At 42.4% G+C, this 21518-nt stretch overlaps 1 protein-coding gene across 3 annotated transcripts in view; it reads right to left on the bottom strand.

Moving 5' to 3' along the window:
- UBE3C (ubiquitin protein ligase E3C) overlaps nucleotides 1-21518 on the bottom strand; it is a 496047-nt gene that overhangs the window by 196204 nt on the left and 278325 nt on the right. For all 3 annotated transcript variants that reach the window (XM_029588499.1, XM_029588501.1, XM_029588500.1), the window contains one exon: nucleotides 3613-3745. In XM_029588499.1, coding sequence (XP_029444359.1) covers nucleotides 3613-3745 — 133 coding nt within the window. The remainder of the gene's footprint in view (nucleotides 1-3612; nucleotides 3746-21518) is intronic.

Genomic DNA, 21518 nt, shown 5'->3' with positions numbered 1-21518 from the left:
AGTTAACTGAGTGCCATACGTTGTTGAAATGGCACAGTTGGCCTCCCACTGGTATGTGAGGCAATGGTGGTTGGCTGCTGCTCTCTAGGTGGAAGTCAAAAACCTGAAGCAGGACCTGGTTGAGGAGCTGCTTGCAGCTTTTGTTTCCGTACCTGACGAGACTGGGCTTTTTGAAAAGGTCTTGTGGCACGGGATCTGGTTGGTGGCGGAAAGTACTTCTTCGGCCGGAAGGAGGACTTTTTAGAGTCCTTTCGGAAGGGCTGTTTTGAAGAGTAGTCAAAAGGCATCAGAGAGAGCTGTCTGAGAGTCTCATGATGGTCCTTAAGTTCCGCCACTGTCTGTTGAATTTGTTCTCCAAATTGGTTATCTCCTACACAGGTCAGATAACCGGTCTTGTACCTCAGGGAGAAGGTCGGAAGACTTGAGCCAGGCCCATCTCCTTGCCGAAATAGCTGCTGCAGATACTCTGGTAGCAGTATCAAAGATATCATAGGATGACCTGATTTCATGCTTGCCTGCTTCAATACCCTTATTTACTAGGGTTTGAAGCTGATCTTGGAATTGTTGAGGCAGGGTATCTGTCAAATCTTGTATCTGCTTAAAAATGACCCTATTATATTGCGTCATATAGAGCTGATAAGCTGCAATCCGGGAGATGAGCATTGAGCCTTGGAATATCAGCGGCCAATGGCATCTAGAAACTTCTGTTCCTTAACAGGGGGAAAAGAAGCATGAGGCTTTGATCTTTTTACTCTTTTTTGTGCAGATTCAACAACTACAGATTGGTGATCCAATTGAGTTTTCTGAAAGCCTGGAGCTGACTGCACCAAACAGGTTGTGTCAACTTTTCTATGGAGCAATGGAGCCAGGATGTTCCCAGTTCTTCTTGAGGAGATCCAGAAGAACTTGGTGGATAGGGATGGAGGTTATTTCCTTGGGAGCATCCAAGAATTGGAGCAACTCCATCATCTGGTGTCCGTCATCCTGTTCAGTCTGCAATTGGAAGGGAACCAATTCAGACATATCCTTCACAAAATTTATAAAGGAGAGGTCCTCTGGAGGAGAATGCTTCCTACTTTCAGTGGGTGATGGTGGTGAAGGTAAATCATCGGTGTCTGGGGAGGAATCATCAGTCCAGGTGTCATAGGGATCAGCATCTGTCCCTCTAGGAACTAGAGGGGGATGGGGTGGTTGGACACCTGAAGGTCCTGGTCTAGGCTCTGAAGGAATCGGAGGAATTAACGGAGGCACCGATGAAGGCATCGAAGGCACCTGTGCAGGCATCAAGGGCGCCGAAGGACATATCGGCACCGATGGTTGGCTCGGTGGTGAGGGATGTATCAGCATTGATGGCTGAGGCAGAACTCCCGATGGAGGGATGTGGAACGGTGTTTCTCCTCCCGATGACAATGTAAGCAGGGAGGGCACCGGAGCCATCAGAGACTCTGGGTCCATCGATGGAAAAGCGGCAATGAGCGCTTCCATCCTGGAGAGCAGTGGTGCCAACGCTGCTGGAATCGGGTCGGTGGATGGTTCCGCACTCGGTACCGGTGTCGGTGCCGGAGGAACCTGGAGTCGTTGCATCGCCTTGTCGATGGCCTCCGGAACCATACGGTCCAGTTCTTCTCGGAGACCTGAAGCAAGCAGCCCCGGCTCCGGAACAGAAGAAGGAGGCAAAGGCATAGCTGGAGGGACCACCGTTAAAGGTGGAGTCGTAGCTCCCGATCCCCTGTCAGGTGAGGGTTGCCTCGGTGACCCAGTCGCCGAAAAGGTCGGTGCCTTTTCTGGACGGGGTTTCTTCGATGGCAGCTCGGATGATGGCGAGGTCGATAATTTCGCTCCCTCGATGGTCCGAGACTTACGGTGTCAATGGCGATGTTTGTCTCTACGATCCTCTCGGTCCTGAGGGGGAGTAGAGGGTGTCGAAGGCTGAGATGTCGTCGACGCCGGACGGTCATCGGTCGGTGGTGGCGCAAAGTTGACGATGCCGGTTCAGACGACATCGATGCAATGGACGGAGTCGGGGTTTGAGCACGGAAGAGAAGTTCCATCTTCTCCATTCTGGCCTTGCAACCTTTTGATGTCATCAGGGCACATTTGGTGCAGGTCAAGACATCGTGCTTGCGTCCTACACACATAACACAGACTTTATGGGGTCTGAGATGGTCATGGTGCGATTACAGTCCGGGCACTGATGGAACCCCGATGCCATGGCCATAGAAAAAAATCGAGCCGCGGTACGGTCGACGGCCAGTAGGCCAAGAAGGCCAAACTCGACTGTAATCGTTAAGTTTTTACCCATTTTCCATCGGAGTACCGCAGTCTGAAAAAAGTTAAAGGAGGGATCCCTGTGGGGCAAATTAACTTTTAGCAATTCCGTGAGGAAAATTCCTGTCAGGAATCTCTGTAGAGCTCCTTTACCGCGAGGCTACTGCTGCGCAGAAAAAAGAAGACTGAAGGGGGACCCCTGCTGGCTGCAGGGTTAGTGCCATGCTGGGCATGCCCAGTAGGGGCCAGTCAAAGTTCTGGAAACTTTGACAAAAGTGTTCCGTGATTGGGCTCCATCCTGTGATGTCACCCATATGTGAGGACTACCATCCTGCTTGTCCTGTGAGAACATATAAATCCAGCACGGGAAGAACTCAATCAAAACCCCAGACTCAGCAGCCTACACGGATCATCGACGGACTTCAAAAGTCATTCCTGTCAGCAACGGGGGAAAGCCAGATAAAGCAAGGAGAGGACACGGATACAAAACTGCAAAACATTTTTTTTTTTTTTAAAGTAACAGACTGCCAGGCTGCACAGGGGAGCTCCCCATGTGGCTGGCAGATAGTCTGGAAAGAAGAGGAAAAAGAGAAGAAATAAAACTACAGGAAAAGGAAAGAAAACTGTTGCAGCTCTAGAAAAAATCACTTACAAGAACTGTGAGAAGAGAGCAAAACTGAATACCGTGAGTACATGGCTTCTGCGACCACAAAGCTCTGTGGGGAAAAAAAAAGGCTCAGGGACTCTGCCTAGGGGGCAGGGTGATGACTACAGCTGCATAAGCTCAGTAGGGCAGGTTTAAGAGTTCTAGAATCTTTGAGATCAAAGCTCCGTGCCGGGCTTCATCCGATGATGTCACCCATGTGTGAGGACTACCATCCTGCTTGTCCTTGGAGAAATATCACTTTTAATACTTAGCCAGCTCAGTGGTGACAAAGTCTTACTAAGCTGGACACTAGGAACTGATCCAGCTAACTTGAACATCTATTCATGCATATTTTTTACATACACAAAATTCTGCAGGAAAGAATTACATATATATGATATGCACAGGTGATAAAATACTGGGGTAAATCTGTGTGCAGCCACATATATATGTATATGGGCACGCACACAGGTCTTTGAAAAATTATCCTCCAAATTTTAAAATATAGAAGTCTTCAATAATGGCTTCTTTTTTTTTTTTTTTTTTTACCAGTTACACTAAGCCCTGGTATGTTGCTTTCATGGCAGAAAGATACTAATTTTGGATTTAATAGGATAAATTTATATGTAGAAATAAAATATGTAGTGAGGTGGGTTTTTTTTTTAACCTCAAGGTTAAGATATCATTGTTTCTATTACCGTTTTCAGGAGAAAGTTTGTCATAAGCATCTTCATAAATATAATTTCTTCGGATTGTGACATTAATTCCATCAAGAAATGGACCTTCTCCTTGAACCTCTTGCTTATCAGCATAGATCAATCTTTGGAAAATCTAGGAAAAAAGCATAAGAATAAAGCTTGAGATTTTAGTATTTGTTTAGGTTATCCAATATTCTTTTCATTAATATGTATTAGATTTATTTAAAATTTCTTATAGACTGCATCTCTGACCTAACAAAGGAATGCCTGTACACTACTATTTAAAATGAACATATGCTATTTAAATTTCATTCAGCTATAATCATGTTTTGCCCTACACTAAGTTTCACAGTGTCTTTCCTTCTCTGTCCATACTGCAGCATCTGTTCCACTTAGATAAAGAGAGGATTCCTAGTAGCAAAAGCTTGGTACTGAAATATAGAGGTAACCTGTACTGAATGGCATTTAAAATCATACAGAATTGAGTCTCAGGTTCAATGTGGGAATTTGTATGTGCATCTAGCCAAAGTGGACAAATTACTATTTGACAGACTGGATGAGCCATTTTGGTCTTTAATCTGTTGTCATTACTTTGTTACTATGAAGAATTAGAATTCTGCTTTACTTGATCATATAAATGTGGCTTCTCACTATTTTTGAGGGTTGTTATTGAGCACGCTTTGAGTTTGTTACCACATGATCAAAGTTTCCTGAGTTTCATTTTACATTCACTGATGGTAGTTTTTTTACTTTGTTGGTGATTGCACTTGTTAGAACAACACAAAACAGCAAGTAGTAAACTTTGTACACTATATAATGCAAAGGGTCAATACCAGACCTGGTATTATGAACACAAGAAGCATAACGCTAGCAGCCGCTATTATACATCGTCTCACCAGCGTCCCTCTCACCCAGTCCTCATTCAATCACTCCATCAGCAATCAACATTTACATGTATGTATAACATTCACTAACAGAGAAACTTTAAAACAGTTATTGGAATAACAAGGCTGCAGCTTTATTCAACACATGATTGAAAGAACCTTAAATAATTGGTACCCGAGCCAGTATGTTGCTCAGTATTCCCAAAAACCTGCAGTCACCACTGCTGTCCACCATGAGGACCAAGCAGGGCAGCCTTGAACCATGGGCCGCCCCCCCCCCCCCCCCGCCTTGTCCCCAAGCAAGGGGGCCCTGACCACTGGCGCATGTCAAGCCCCGGCTCTGGTAACCACCATAGGCATGAGGTAGGGCGGACCCTTGCCTCATGTCCAATGTCAAGTAAGCATTCACCTAGCATCAGTGATCAGACAATATGGTTTACAGTAACAGCTAAGATAGAGATTTGCACAAAAGTTCAAAAAGAACTTCTTTTCCATCTATATCAGAAACTATCCATTCCAAATAAATTTCCAAAGTTAACATGCATAATTAATTAGAACATACATAAAAAACTCAATACATACACAACCAAAACTGAAGCATAACTTTGGTAAAAACAAAAAGGGAAGTAATTCAAGGAGGCGCTGGCAGGGGGTGAAGATAAAGGTGAAGTGGATAAACAGTGGGCTAAACTAAAAGGAGCTATAGAAACAAAACTAAACTCTTTATTAAGAAATTAAATAAAAGAAAGAGACAGAGAAAGTAAGGGTGGGGATGAGATGGGAATCAACATTCTAAACCTATAAAGATTTTCAGAAACTGTAGCAAGCAGAGTTGCTTACCTGTAAAAAGGTATTTTCTAAGGACAAGGTGTCAGTCATCACATATGGGTGACATCATCCAAAGAAACCTGACATGGAAAAACTAAGTCAAAGTTTTTAAAACTCTGACTGAGCCGGGCCGCTCCCTAGCTGAATGCCGCGAGAAGCTCCGGAAGACTGAGCTTAAAATAGTTTTCTTGCGAAGTTTCCTTTCTTGAGAATGGGTCGCAAGAGAAAACCGAGAGTTGAGCCATACCCTACAGCCCCCTCGAACTCTCCTGTGACCAGTCCAATGGATCTTCACGTGGTGCGAAAGGATTTAATTGCAGGAACCCAGCCGCTGGAGAGAGGGGGAGGGGAAGAAGAGCTACCCTCTCTCCCTGGCTCTTTATCACCTTTAAGTCCTGCAGAAGGAACTCCCCCCCCCCCCCCCCCGTGAACCCGGCAGTAAGCTGGAGCTCCCCCGTTCAAGAAGTTACGTCGGCAAACCAAGGAGTTTTTCGATGCAGCCAGATAGGGCTGGACGGAGGAGAAAAGGAAAGCCCAAAAGAGACAACGGGCAAGACCGGGGAAGAGGATTTGATACTGGAGTATTCTGGAGGAGCAGTAGGAGGAACTGATATACGATCTGAGCCAACTGTGGTAAGACCAGCTATCTTTACTCTGGAAACAATTTGGGAGACAATCGTGGAAATGAAATCCTCTATCCTTTCTCAAATGAAATCTGTGAGCGATTCATTTGCTGATTTAGAACAACAAATAGTAAATAACAGAGACCAAATTAGAAATATCCAAGAAGTGTAAAATGTTATGTTGAAAGAGAGGAAAAGCGTTGCTTTCAAAACGGAAAATATAATCAGGAATAAGAACTTAAGATTTATTAATTTTCCAAAGATCTCCCTGATTTCACCTCGGGATATTTTTAAAAGATATCTTCTGGAAGTGTTAAAAATAACTGAAACTGAACTGCCACCGATATCGAAGATATTTTATCTCTCTAAAGCCAAAAGATCTATGGCACAAAATGAAGAAGGAATAACTAATTTGGTTCCAGCTAGAGAACAATCACTGGATATTATCAACATTTCTAGAGACTTCCGACACTGAATTAGCGATAACAACTACTTTGATAGTTAATTTATCCTTAGAGATAGATAGAGAATGGTTATTGAAACGTTGCCTAAAATATAGAAATGAGCTTTTCTTGGGGTGTAATGTAAGAGCATTTCCGGATGTAGCACCGGAAACTCAAAAAAGGAGGAAAGCTTTTATTTATTTATTTATTTATTTAAAGTTTCTTTTATACCGATGACCGTTTACACATCGCATCGGTTTACAGTTAAAAAGGAACAAATGGGCAGAACCCTTACATATAACATTGAAAAAACAGGTTAACTTTTGGGCAGGGCCCTTACATGTAACTGAGAACAAGGTGGTTAAAAGTGGGATAGGGTATAGAGCTGACTATGCCGCGAGCGTCCGTGATATCAATAAATAGATACAGCAAAATCAGTAAAATCACAACTATTTACAAAAGCTAATTACATAATTAGCCGAGTCAAAGTACAAAATCGATGAAACCGCAGGTATTGCAGCTTGAAGGGTCTTTTTTCTTGAAATTCCCATGTAAATGCTTAGTTAAGCATAATAGTAATTCATATGCATTTTATGATCCTCCACAGTTATCGCAATATTTGGCAGGGAAAGTTCCCCCAAGACCCCCAGAACCCAGGGATACCGATTCCAGTTCCCATTAGAATATAAATCCTTTGCGCTATGGAAGCAGGCTTAATTTTCTTGTATTGATTTGTTTATCATTCCTTTAGGTTGTAATACTACGTTCCCCGCCCCCCCCCCCCCCCCCCAAAATGGTGGGCTAGATATCAGAGAAAGGAAAAAACGCTTAATATTGTTTTGAAATTATTTCTTATAACTTGTATTATTGTATCTTTCTCTATATTACTTGTTCAAGATAATTCATCTTGTTTAAACAATTTGTAAAATTGCACAAATAAAAAAAATTAAAAAAAAACAAAAAACTCTGACTGTGCCTCAGTGGGCATACCCACTGCATGCTATTAAGCCATACATCCAGGTGGGGTACCTTCAATCTTATATTTAGTAAAGAAATTAAAAAATAAAGGAATCAATTCCCTGGGGAGGTGGGTGGGTTTCATGAGGACCGATATCCTACTGTGTGCAACCTGCTTGATCCTGAGATGAGGTCTGGAGAAACTCCCAGCCTGATTGGTTCCTAAATAGACATCTCCCACAGGAGTGGGAACCAGATCTGTCTTGGCCAAAAGGGGGCTATGAGACTCATGGTCCCCTTGTCGTCTTTGAGCTCCAACAGAAACCTCACCTTCTGTACATGTATCATATATGGATATATGTACAGAAGGCCTCTACCCTAGTGCAGAGCATGAAGGCATCCAAAGCTAGCTTTCTGCATGCTCTTTGGCGGGAACAGTAGAATGGGACCTGGAGTCCCAAAGCAGCAGATTGGGTTCACTACCCCCTGGTCCAGGGAGCATTTGTGAGGTTGAAAGGACCAACTCAGCCTGTCCACAATCATATTCTCCACTCTGGCCTGTTAAGTAGCTCTGAGAACCATCCCTAAAAGATGGCCCAGCCTACAGCTGGATGGCTTCCTGAAACAGGAGGTATGAGTAAACAACCATCTGTTTACTCTTTCAAAGACTAGGGGAGATACAATGAAGTTGCTAGGGAATACATTTAAAACTAATAAGAAAAAATATTTTTTACGCAATGCATAATTACTCTGGAATTCATTGCCAGAGGATGTGGTGAAAGATGTTAGTGTAGCTGCATTTTAAAAAGGTTTGGACAAGTCCCTGGAAGGAAAAGTCCATAAACCATTATTAGGGTGGTGTTGTAGAAATCTACTTCTTATCCCTGGGATAAGCAGCATGGAACATATCTACTTCTTGGAATCATGCCATGTACTGTGACCTGGACTGGCCACTGTTGAAAACAGGATGTTAGGCTTGATGGACCTTTGGTCTGACCCAATATGGCAAATCTTATGTATCTCCCTGCTTGTTGATGTAATACATCGTCACTTGACTGTCTGTCCATAAAAGAATAACTTTGTTGGACAGCCAATCTCCGAAAACCAAGAGAACATGCCGAATTGCCTAGAACTCCAGAGGTTTAATGTGATGTAACTGTTCTTGGGTAGATCAAGAGCCTTAGGTGCAGATTCCATCTAAATGAACTCCCCAACCCACAGTGGGCGCATCTGTTGTGAGGGCAATTTGGATGGGAGAAATCTGGAAAGGGATTCTCTTAGTATAATTTTTACAAAATAAGAAGAAAAGCAAAAATGACCATACACCAAGTATTATTCAAAAGACGAGTAAGATCATAAAATATATATGTAAGTCTACTTAACATAAAGAAAAATATTTTTATATAGATACTAATGGCATTATACAGTCCCCAATCCTCACATTGGGAACCTCATTACTAGCCCAAAACAGCTCACAGGCTTAAAATCAGGATGTAATTAACTACCATTAGTAAAATATTTTACAAGATTATATACAGTTTGAAACATTTAAATGTCAAACAGGTGCAGTATGTGTAACATCCCAAAATCTAAAACAGAAAAATAAAGTCCTCAAAAGATAACAAAAATACAAAACATATCGCTTGCACACTCATTTGCATAAACTGATGCTTCAGAAGAAAAATTGCCAAAAACAGTCCATCAAGCACAAATGTTGTTCAAAGTTATCTAGTGGAACTATTTCAAACAACTGACATTGTCACAACATGGAGATTGCAAACCAGCATTGTATAACACATCCTATGGGAAAAATAACGCTAATGTTATGGCAGCATCTGCCTTCTTCAGGGGATAAATCCCAGAGTGGATGAAAATAAAATTTTAACATTTCTTCAAAAATATTTCCCAGGTGTTTCTCAAACCAGATGTGAGTTCACGACCTTGATCACTGCCTCAATTTAATGAGCAAAAAATACAACCCAAGCAACAAATAAAAAAAAAAAAAAAAATCATCAAGAACTTAAAAAACTGACCAGTCTATTTATTAAGTCCAAATGGCTTAACAGTGTTCAAAAAATGAATCCATTGTTCTTGTCACAATAAAAATCTGTCAAAATGTATATATTTATTCGATTTATATGCTGCCCATTCACAGCACAAGACAGCTTGCAGCATTTACAAACATATCAGTTAAAACAAAAAGATAAAAGAATAACACAATAGACAAACAACAAAAATTATTTCTGTGTCAAATATGATCTGAAATATCCATATCTACTCTAGTCTCTTGGCTATTAAATAGATACCTAAGTATCAAAGGCCAGATGGAAAAGAGGCGCTTTCAGCATCTTTTAAAAGGTTAGAGTGCATGGTCATATCCAGGTCCATGGGTAAGGAATTCCATAGTAAGGGCTGGCAACAAAAAACAGTCTCTCCCTGGTATCAGTGAGCTGAACTTAACAGAACAATGGTATCTCAAGGAGACCTCTGAGTAGAGCAAAGCATTTGCATTGTATTCCAAATGTGCAATTGCTAATTAATCCAAGGAAGAGAGTCAATTTTTGGAAACTTGTGAATCAGAAGTGCAACTTTCAAAAAAACACGCTCGTTGACATGCAACCTATACACAGTGCTAGTTGGCTTTCAATTTCAAATATATGGGTTATGTGGCTAGCATGTAGCCATATATATTGGGGGCAAGCAGAGGCATTTCTGGGAGGAGCAGAGTTAGCCGCATAAGTTATGTGGCTAACTCCAATATTCGGAGTTAGCTGCTCAACTTATGTGGCTAACTCTGGTTGCACTTTAGGCCTGCCCTAAAGTTAGCGGGATATATTTCTTCTTCATATAACTTCTCTTGTTAATTACTTTTATTTATTTCTTCAGTTATACCCTTGTTTTATGTAAACCAATCCGATATGGTTAATACTATGAAGGTCGGTATAAAAAAGTGTTAAATAAATAAATAAATAAATAAATAAATAAATAAATATTTATCCGGCTAGCTATAAAGTATCCTGGTATAGAGCCCATCAAGCTAGGGCAAGAGAACATTGTAGAAATCTCAACTTCTGAAAGACGTTTCTCACTCTAAATGACGTCAAATCTTCACTGAGGTATACTGTGCTGTTCGTACGTCTCACTCTCCATGTGGCCCTAAACCACTATCAAAACCTCACCACGAGTTATTAGTTGGCCCTCCTATAGTGATATCAATAGTTGAATAGTATGAAGGCCTTATAAAGAGTCTCTCTCTCCTCTCTCAGAGCCTGTCTGGGCACTTCGTGAGTAGTGAATTACAAGTATTGCGTGGCACAAAAACTTTAAGCACCCCGCGATGTGACGTGCTAACATAGTGCATGGTGAGGTAATTCTAAAATTATCATAGTCATGCCCGTTTATATCATGGGCGTTATCCATGCAAAATTATACATTTTGATGAATCTAGGAGTCAACTAGCTGCTCTGTAGCTGAATATCAGCCCCAATAGTTCTACCCAGCAGACTGCATAAAGATTTATAAATTTGGGGTAATTTATATAATGCTGGGACAACAGGTATTAGAATAATCAAAACGTCTCTCTCTTGTTTAATAATCCAGCCCAGATAATATCCAACTACAATATACTCATCAATGTGCCTCTTACACTCCATATTAGAAACTTGCTCACGAACTTCCTGAACATAAAAATTTAATGTCCTACCACAATTGCCCTGCCTTTATCAGATTCCCTTGATGAATCTGGAATGGTCTGCCACCAGGACTGAGAGTCCTTGAGTGGTTGGGTGATCCGGATGCTGTTCCACAAATCTTGAGTGGCCTACAGCCACTGAGACTTCAAGGTCCATTGGGGTCTTCTCATGGGCCATGGGGTTATATGCACCTCTTGTCGCCATGAGGCACAACAGCCTCAACATGTGCCAAGCTGATGTCTGCTGACTCATCTGGTTCTCTTCCATCATGGCCATCAAAGCGACAGCCCTTTGCTGTTTAAAGGTCTTTCCCTGAGTCATATCTAGCAGAGCTCTGATAAACTCCAATTGAGGTGACAGGCTCTTAAGAGTTATTTTTTGTTTCTTTTGCTGAGGATGTATATACAGGATAGGCCGTATGGATTCAGAGTTTTCACTCCGACACAGATTAGTTTGAAGGCCATGGGCCAACCTCTGAGTGAACTCCTATTTACTGTCTTGCACTGAGAAATGTTAATGAACAAGCAAGAGTCTGTTTATTTAGTTATTCCACTAGGTCTATGATGAGAAAGCCTGAGAGAGAAAGTGAAGATCACACAGCTGTGCCTGAAATTTGATAAGAAATCAGAGGGAGGGAGCACCACTACTTCCACAAGCATTTGTAGTATATTAGGAGAGAGAGAGAGAGAGAGAGAGAGAGAGAATAGAGAGCTCTGGACGTGAAGGTACAGGCTGATCCTTTGGAAATTACGTTTCTTTTATCTATGTAGCAATTGTTACTATCTACCATTACTACTTCTGTGTAATATGATTTTATTTGTTATATCCTCCTATGGCTCAAATAAACTCACTTTCCTAAATACCCGGAACCGTGATGTACTGAATCACAGTTTGTGTGTGGCTCTTTGTGTTGGGAATTAGCTCCTGGGTTCAAGCCCCCAGATATAATCCCAGTAATTGTGTGTGGCTATTTGTGTAGGGAATAAGCTCCTGGGTTCAAGCCCCAGGTACAATCCCAGTAATTGTGTGTGTTTAAATGGGATAAGCCCCTCAGATAGCCCCTAGTGTAGACCTCAGTGAGATTAGCTCCCCCAGGTCAGAGCATCTGGAGAGAACACCAATGTGTATGGTCTGAACCCATAACAAAATTGGCAACGAGGATGCTGGATCTCAGGTGAAAGGTTTATATGAGCCTTTAATTTGTGCTTGTGTATTTCTTGATCTTTTAGTATAAAGGCCAAATTTGTTTATTGTGGGACCGTATAGTTTGCGTTAAGAATTTTTCTTGTAATCTGCAGAAAACAGGATAGAGCATAAGAAATCCTTTTCAGTACAGAATATTGTGTGTATTTAACTTTGGCATCATGTGGCCACAGAAGGTGTCATTTCTTAAGAACCAAAAGGACAGTAAGGTAGAATTAAAAACAGAAATGAAGAAAATACTTTTTGGAGCTTGCAGCAGCTTGTGGAAAGAATCCATGGGGTCCTAATGTCACAGCAGACAAATTATTTTGATGATGTAGAAAATAAGATTTCTCAGTATATCCAAGCCACAATGCCCAAAAATAAGAATACTAAATATATAAATAACTGGAACTCAACAGTGGTAGAAATATAACAATCAACTTATGTAATAAACCACGTTTTAATACAAAGGCCAATGAATTATTTATGCCCTAAAAGAGAATGCAACAACCACCCTCATATGTAACCCGCAATGAATGCCTTCTTCAATAGGTCAATGTTACTTCACTTAAAATGACTGTGGGATTTGATGCCCACCTTAAAGTGAATCTTGTTAAACCATATATTGTATGTAATCATCGGGTGTGTTGCAAAGATTATTTTTTAGGATTTTTCTGAAGATTCTTTTTTTGAGGAATTTTCTGAATCAATTCGTTTTGCAATTAAACTAACGGTTCAGAGATTTTTGACAGTTCTTTCAAATTCAAAAACTGGACTTAAATTATCAAGTTTATCCGCAGATAATGAAAAGTGAAAAAAACACTTATCCTGATCTTGCGAAAGGCACTGCCAATTTTATGTGCCTTTATCCCAAACATCCAGATGTGTAGCACATTTCAGCCACGAAATGCTTAACCCATACCAAAAATAAGAATAAGCAGAGCACAACCTTAATATGGCTACTGTTAGATACTGCAAGTGCTTGATCACAACGCCTCAATATCTTGACAGAAATTGAAACAAGAAAACTGTAATAAATTAATGCAGAAGATAGGACAATGCTATGAGCAGTGTGAGGCTGATTTAATTGAGAAGCTAAAAATTGCTAGTACCCAGAATGATGCTTTAAAGTCTAAAATTACTTATTTAAATAAACATAAAAACATAAGAAATTGTCATGCTGGGTCAGACCAAGGGTCCATCAAGCACAGCATCCTGTTTCCAACAGAGTTTGTCAAATCAGGCCACAAGAACCTGGCAAGTACCCAAACATTACTTGATAAAGATGAAAATTAGAAATTCTTTGGGAACATTTGTCAACCTCAACCCAAATCTCCCTCTAATTATGAGAACGAAAAAGAAAGTGATATAAAGACCACTGTGGACAGGGGAGCAAATGATCCAGAAGAGAGAGGGGGGGATGAGGATGTTGCCACTGAATGCATCCGTGACAGGACATAAATCGGAAAGCCCGCATTTAGTCAGAATTTTCGTGGCATTTGTTATCATTGTAGGAGAAAAGGACATACAGCAAAAACTGCTATAAACCCCTCTCCCTTCCAGCAGGCCCACATATTAAGTTGGGGGTGGCTGACCACATTTCTTCAACTCTCTCAGTGGGGTGTCTGTCCTCAGCTGACAACTTAAATTCTTCCTTGATTTTTGTAATCCTGCAGAATACACAGCTAGCTTTGTATGTCCTAACACCTAATTTAAAGTATGCAATATTTTAATTATGCAGCTCTTGTTTTAGCAAAAAGATTTTGTAGAAGCAGGGAGAGATCTGTCTTGTAAACCTTTTTCTCTCTCTTCCTTCTGATTTGCATGACCAAGTTTGAAGGAATGTAAACAATTCTGGTTCCAGTGATGAAGCAATCAAAATCTCATAGTTAGAAAAGTGTTGACGGGAGCAGCCCCTGAAAGCAGTACGGGGCACGCGAGTCCAGGAGGCAGGGGGATAATACTTCCACTGCCTATAGAAGGACTTCTTAGAACTTGGTCGGGAAGGTTTCCTTATGGAGGATGGCGGATCCGAAGCACTGGCGGACAGCTGTTGAAGGGTTTCATTGTGATCCTTCAACTGGGCTACTGCATCCCTGACCTTGTCCCAAAAAAATTTCTCTCCTGTACAGGGGAGGTCAGCCAACTCCTCCTGGACCTCTGGCCATAGGTTGGAAGCATGGAGCCAGACCATCCTACAGGCACCGATGCGCATGGCGGCCACCCTGGCAGTGGTCTCGAAGGCATCATAGATGGATCTCACCTCATTTTTTCCAGCTTCGAGACCTTGTTGCGTGATAGTGGAGAATGACTCCTGCTGCTATTGTGGTAGGTGCTCCGCAAGTTCTTGGACCTACTTCCATAGTTCCGATTATACTGTGTCATGAACACTTGATAAGAGGCTATACGGGCGATGAGCATGGCACCCTGAAATACCTTCCTACTCAAAGCATTTAAGAGCTCCCTATATTCTCACCCCAGAGGGGCTGATGCATGGGTGCGGGAGCCTTTGGCTCTTTTAAGAGCGGACTCCACTACTACAGACTGGTGGGGGAGATGGCCATCTTGAAGCCCAAGGCCTATTGCACCAAATAGGCGGCATCCACCTTCCTATTGACTGGGGAAATGGATATCGGGTGTTCCCACATCTGAAGAAAGAGGTCCTTAAAAATATCATGGATGGGAACAGCCACTATCAACTTTGGGGCATCGACAAATTGGAGGACCTCCAACATTTTATGCCACACATCCTCCTCCATGAAAAGCTGGAAGGGGATGGCCTCGGCCATGGCCCATACAAAACCCGCGAAGGAGAGGTCCTCTGGGGGAGACCGATGCCTTTCCTCTGGACGCGAAGGCTCCGAGAGAGGATCGTCAGATATCTCAGATGATAACTCAGAAGAATTATCTCCCCATGGATTCCTTGCGGAGGTCCCCGTGGGGCCTGTCTAGGTGATGTCTGCACAAATCCCTGGACCTAGGCACCGAGGGCCTCAAGGGAACCAAAGGCACCGATGGAGCCGACGGCCCAGGCAGTAGCGGGGAGATCGGGTGTATCGTGAAGCCAGATGGCCCGGGCAAAGGCTCGGGGAACGGAGGCCTTGGGACCATTGCACTGGACCGTGCGCCAGCAGTTGGTGCGCATCTTCCTCCTCGGAGGACCCAATGATGGGAATCACTCCTGAGAAGGGCATCAGTGGCTGCTGGGGAACCGAAGATCCCTCGGGCACCAGTTGCATCAGGAGGACTTGAAGCAGGACATCCAGATGCTCAAGCAGGGATGCCAGGATAGGCAGTTCAATGCTCCATAGGGCTAGGAGTACTGCACACTGCACCCTACGGTCCAACTCCTCCTGGAAATCCTGTGAGGACAGGACTGATGAAGGGGAGGACGAGACGTCACTGGCGCTTCCTCAGAGCTCCGAGGAGTCACGGTGCAGGGCACTGGTATCGGTGGGGAACACCTGGGACTCCTAGGCCTGTTGTAGGTTGGGGCCTGCTCACCTCAAGGTCGCTTCAGTGGTGGCATAGCACCAATGGTGACAGGTGTCGATGTTTCTGGAATCTCCCATGATGCTCAGCATGGTCTTTCCCCAGCGCCGAGGAAGCTGAGATTCCAGATGTCCTTGAAAGTGGAAAGGCCATGGAAGAGCGGTCACAGTTTCCACAGTCCCTGGATGACGACGCCAGGGGTGAGAGAGGGGAAGCATAATGAGCAGTTCCTCTCGACCCCGGGGTGTCGATGATTCTGATGCAGGTGAGGATGGAGCAGACTTTTTGGAACCAAAATGTTTCTCCATTTTACCAAGACGTGCACAATGGCCTTTGGGAGTCATCTGGTCACACAGCTGACACCCTCGGACGTCGTGTGATGCCCCCAGGCAGACGATACAAACCTCATGCGGATCTGTGATGGACTTAGTGCCCTATGACCAGCGAAAACCGGACGATGGCAATAAAAAGAACAACTGGCAAGTGGGCAATGGCCGGTGGGCCATCGAAAAGTGATGCACCAGGAATAGACAGAGAAGGTAGAACAGTTAACCTACCTTGCTGAGGAGTGGACACTGTCTGGAGGAGGAGACATGGCGTTTGGATGGAGAAAAAATGGGAAAAATAAGAATATTCCTGTGAAGCTGAGCTCCAAAATCGCGAGGCAAGTGCACCACAGGAAAAAAAAAAGAGAGAGACTGAAGGGGACCTTGCATGGACACATGGGTAGTGGCAAGCTAGCATGCTCAGTGTGCCAGTCAAAGCTTCTAGAAACTTTGACAAAAGTTTTCCATGCTGGGCTTCATCTGATGATGTCACCTATCTGTGAGGACAACCATCCTGCTTGTCCTAGGAGAATACGGAGAACCTGACTCACTGCACTCAGTAGGGGAGGGCTCTGTTTGTGAGTTCTGTCCTCAGCCAGAAGGTCCTGCCCTGGTACAATTGTCTGTGGTGGCTTAGACCTCGAGGATCCTCTGTCTCAAGCAAACTTCCTCCCCCAAGTAGCCAGAAATTAGCAACAGGCTGGCAGATGCCAACCCCAGTGCCCCTCTGGTCACCCATGATGCCTTACCTAGGGAACTACAGTGGAAGACTATGGGACCCTGCAACAAGCACTCAAAATTCAAAGAAAAGCAGAAAAAAAATCATATTAAAAGGTCTAGAAAAAGAGAGAGAGGCTCAAATGACGACCTACGGACTCCGCAGAAAAGAAGAGACTGAAAGGACCCATGTGAATGAATCACATAATAGCATGCTGTGGGCATGCCCGGTGAGGTTCAGACAAAGTTCTAGATTCTGACAGTTTTTCATATGCAGGGCTCCATCGGATGATGATGCACCGATGTATGAGGACTGATATCCTGCCTGTCCTTGGAGATTAGGAAATACTATCTGGTCAAGTGAAAGAAAGCAAAATTGCTTACCTTGTAATAGGTGTTATCCCAGGACAGCAGGATGTAATCCTTACATATGGGTGACGTCACTGACGGAGCCCTATCACGGAAAACTTTCTGTCAAAGTTTCTAGAAACTTTTGACTGGCACACTGAGCCCAATGAGCATGCCCAGCATGCCATGATTCCTCGAGCCACAGGGGTCTCCCTTCAGTCTCGTATGTAGCAATAAGCGTTAGCAAAAATAAAATAATAAAACATAACGGACCCAACTCCGCGGGGTGGCGGGCGGGTTTCATGACGACTACATCCTGCTGTCCTGGGATAACAACTATTACAAGGTAAGCAATTTTGCTTTATCCCAGGACAAGCAGGATGCTAGTCCTCACATATGGGTGATTAGCAAGCTATAGGCTGAGTCATTTTACATTGAACCAACATTGAAAAGATTGTTGGAAAAAATTGAGGCAGCCGAAAATCACAGTCAGTTGGATGTAGAAGGAGTTAGGATTATACTGGAAACAAGTTGTTTAAAACAGATTGTCCATAAGCTGAATCTTGTCTTCCTTCTTTATCCAAACAGTAATGAGCTGCAAAAGTGTGACGAGAACTCCATGTTGCAGCTTTACATATGTCAAGAACTGGCACTGAACGATAGTGTGCTACTGAGGTTGACATTGCTCTTACTGAATGTGCCTTTACTCATCCTTGGAGAGGAAGGCCTGCTTTGTCATAGCAGAACTCTATACAATCTGCTAGCCAGTTTGAGAGAGTTTGTTTGCCCACTGGATTACCCGATTTGTTTAGATCAAAAGAAACAAAGAGTTGAGTGGAATTCCTGTGGACTGCATTGTGGTCTAAATAATATGCTAGCGCATGTTTACAGTCCAAGGTATGTAAAGACCTCTCACCTTGGTGAGAATGAGGTCTTGGGAAGAATATGGGCAAAACTATGGATTGATTCAAATAGAATTTCGTAACTACCTTGGGAAAGAATTTTGGATGTGTACGGAGTACCACTCGTCATGGAGGAATTTTGTATAGGGTGAGTATGTGACAAGTGCTTGTAACTCACTAACCCTTCTAGAAGATGTAATGGCTATTAGGAAGACAGTCTTCCATGTGAGAAATTTAATAGTGCATGAAGTCATGGGTTCAAAAGGAGAACGCATGAGCCTTGTTAGCACTAAATTAAGGTCCCTTTCTGTGACTAGTGGCCGTATTGGTGGTTTAAGGTGAATTAATCCTCTCATAAATCTACTGACAAGAGGTTGCATGGATACTGGTGCATCTCCTATTGTATGATGGTAAGCTGAGGTTGCACTTAAGTGTACTCTTACAGACGGGGTCTGGAGACCAGAGGTGCCATAGATAGTCTAGTAAGTAAGTAAGTAAGTAAAAGGTGCCATAGATAGTCTAGTAAGTAAGATGTGGGGCAGGAAAAAGGGTCGATGTCTTTTTGTGTACACCACAAAGTGAATCTTTTCCACTTCGAAGAATAGTTCTTTCGTGTGGAAGGTTTACGTGAAGCTATAAGCACTTGAGAGACATTAGTTGAAAGACTGAGTGGTTGTAAAATCAAGCTTTCAACATCCATGCTGTCAGAGATAGGGATTTTATTTAAAAAATTTATTTAAAATTTTTTATATACCGCACAAAGGGTAGGGATCTATCCATCTAGGCGGTTTACATAGTTAAAAATACATACATAAAATTATAACATAACAATCATTACAAATAATAAAATGAACGTGGTGCTTCGGAGAGCAAAAATGCAGTCGGGTATTGGAATATTATTGTAAATTAAATGCTTGAGTAAATAGATGAGTTTTTAAAAGTTTCTTAAATTCTCTGTGATTGGAGGTTAAATGAATACAGTCTGAGAGAGAGTTCCACATTGTAGGACCAGCTACAGAGAATGCACGCTTTCGTGTTAAGGATAGACTGACAGATCTAATAGAAGGAATTTCCAGTATACATTTATCGAGGGAGCTCACTTGTCTAGGGGGTTTATAGATTCTCAACAGAGGGCACAGCCAAATAGAGTCGGTATTGTAAATTAGATTATGAATTGTTGACAAAATTTTATAGGTTATTCGAAATATCAGAAGCCAATGTAGGTTTTGCAAGATCGGTGTAATATGTTCTCTTCTGGAAACGTTGTATAGCATGCGAGCAGTGGCGTTTTGTACTAATTGTAACGGGTGAATAGTAGATTGAGGAAGACCGAGATATAATGAGTTACAGTAATCTAAAGAAGATAATATCAATGCTTGGGTATCCAGTCAAAAGTCGTTTGGAAGAAGTAATGGTTTAAGTTTCTTTAACATGTAAATTTTTTTAAAAATGGATTTTTTTACAATTTCAGATATATTATTAGTCATTACAAGCCTGGAGTCAATAATAACTCCTAAGTTTCTTGCATGAGATTTTATATTAATAGTTTGATTTTCAAATGTAAATGTGGAAGGTGGTTGATGGATAGAATCTGGCACAGTAGACAGATAGATTAGCTCTGTTTTGCTTGTATTTAATTTCAACCTGTTATGGGAGAGCCATGTTTTTATTGTGGAAAGATATAATTGCAGAAGGGAAAAGGTTTTGGGCCAAGAATCAGTGAAGGGTACAGTGAACTGGATATAGTCAGCATAGATTTTGAAATTTAAATCTAAGCCAGCCAAGAGGCGGCATAAAGGTAGTAAGTATAAGCTGAATAAGGGGGCTGAAAGAACTGAGCCTTGAGGGACTCCTGTTGAAGTGGAGTACCAATCTGATTGGTGTTTGTTTAATATGATTCTTTGTTTACGGTTTGACAAAAATGAGGAAAACCATTGTAGTGCAGTACCTGATATACTTATTTGAGAAAGACTGGAAATTAGAATATCATGATTTATTGTATCAAATGCTGCGGAAATGTCAATTAGGACTAATAGATAGTTCGTATTTGAATCAAAACCTCAAATGGTGGTGTCAAATGATGATATGAGTAGTGATTCTGTACTATGACCTTTTCTGAAACCATGTTGATTATTATGTAAAATATTATTTTCTTCAATGTAATCGGATATTTGGTGTAATGCAACTGATTCAGTGAACTTCGCAATCGAAGGTAATAAAGCAATTGGTCGATAATTGCTGAGATCAGCAGGGTCATGATTTTTCTTTTTAGGGATAGGTATGATGGCAGTTTTTGGTTTTTTTTTTGTTTTGTTTTTTTTAGAGAATTTGGAAATATGCCTTGTTGTAAAGACGCATTTACTAATTTAGTAATGATCGGAGCAAGAGATTCTTTGGATTCTTTGAGTAAAAAGCCTGAACAAGGATTAAATGGGCTGTTTGATGGTTTGGATTGAAGATTGGGATGACGCAACCTGCCCTGGTCCTGGGTTATGAGAGTGGGTGCTGTGCCCAGGCGAATTGGCTCTGTGATCGATAGGTCGAGAAGTATGGGAAACCACATTTGTCGAGGCCAATATGGGGCTATGAGTATCATGGACCCCTTGCCCTGTTGTAGCTTCACTAGAGTTTTGATTAGTGGTATCGGGGGATACGCGTATAGAAGACCTGAGTTCCAAGGGCGAGCAAAGGCGTCCTTGGCTGGTTGATGTCTCTGTTTGTGTAGAGAGCAGAATCTGTCCACTTTGTGATTCAGGTCTGATGCAAAGAGGTCTATTGTTGGTTGTCCCCAACGTTGAAATATCCTGGTCGCTACTAAGGGATCCAGGGACCATTCGTGAGGTTGGAACCGACGACTGAGGCAATCTGCAACTACGTTGTGAATGCCGGCTAGATAAGTGGCCCGGAGAAACATGGAATGTGCCAGGGCCCAGTCCCAAATCTGTGAGGCTTCTTGACAAAGGAGATACGAGCCCGTACCTCCCTGTTTGTTCAGATACCACATGGCGACTGTGTTGTCCGTTTGAATCAGAACAGTCTTGTGTGAAAGGCAGTCCTTGAACGCATGTAGAGCATAACGTATAGCTCGACGTTCCAAGAAATTGATTTGAAATGTTGCTTCGAGTGTCGTCCAAGTACTTTGGGTTTGGAGATTGTCTACATGAGCTCCCCAACCTAAGGTGGATGCATCTGTAGTTAGAGTTATTTGTGGAACTGGTTGTTGGAAGGGTAGGCCTTTGAGCAAGTTGTCCCTGTTTACCCACCAAAGGAGAGATGAACGTAACTAGTGAGTTATTTGAATTGGAGATGACAGTGGTTGAATTGCTTGTATCCATTGTGATCTCAATGTCCATTGGGATATTCTCATGGCTAATCTGGCCATAAGGGTGACATGAACTGTACAGGCCATGTGACCTAGTAGAGTTAGAAACTGATGAGCTGCCGCTTGTTTCTGTGAGCGTAGCAAGTTTGCTAATAAAGAGTGTTTCCGCCCGATCTTCGGGTAAGAA

This window comes from Rhinatrema bivittatum, chromosome 2 (assembly GCF_901001135.1).
Source record: "Rhinatrema bivittatum chromosome 2, aRhiBiv1.1, whole genome shotgun sequence".
Taxonomy (NCBI): Eukaryota; Metazoa; Chordata; class Amphibia; order Gymnophiona; family Rhinatrematidae; genus Rhinatrema; species Rhinatrema bivittatum.
Note: the sequence above shows the minus strand (reverse complement) of the source record. Positions and strands in the feature narration are given on the sequence as shown.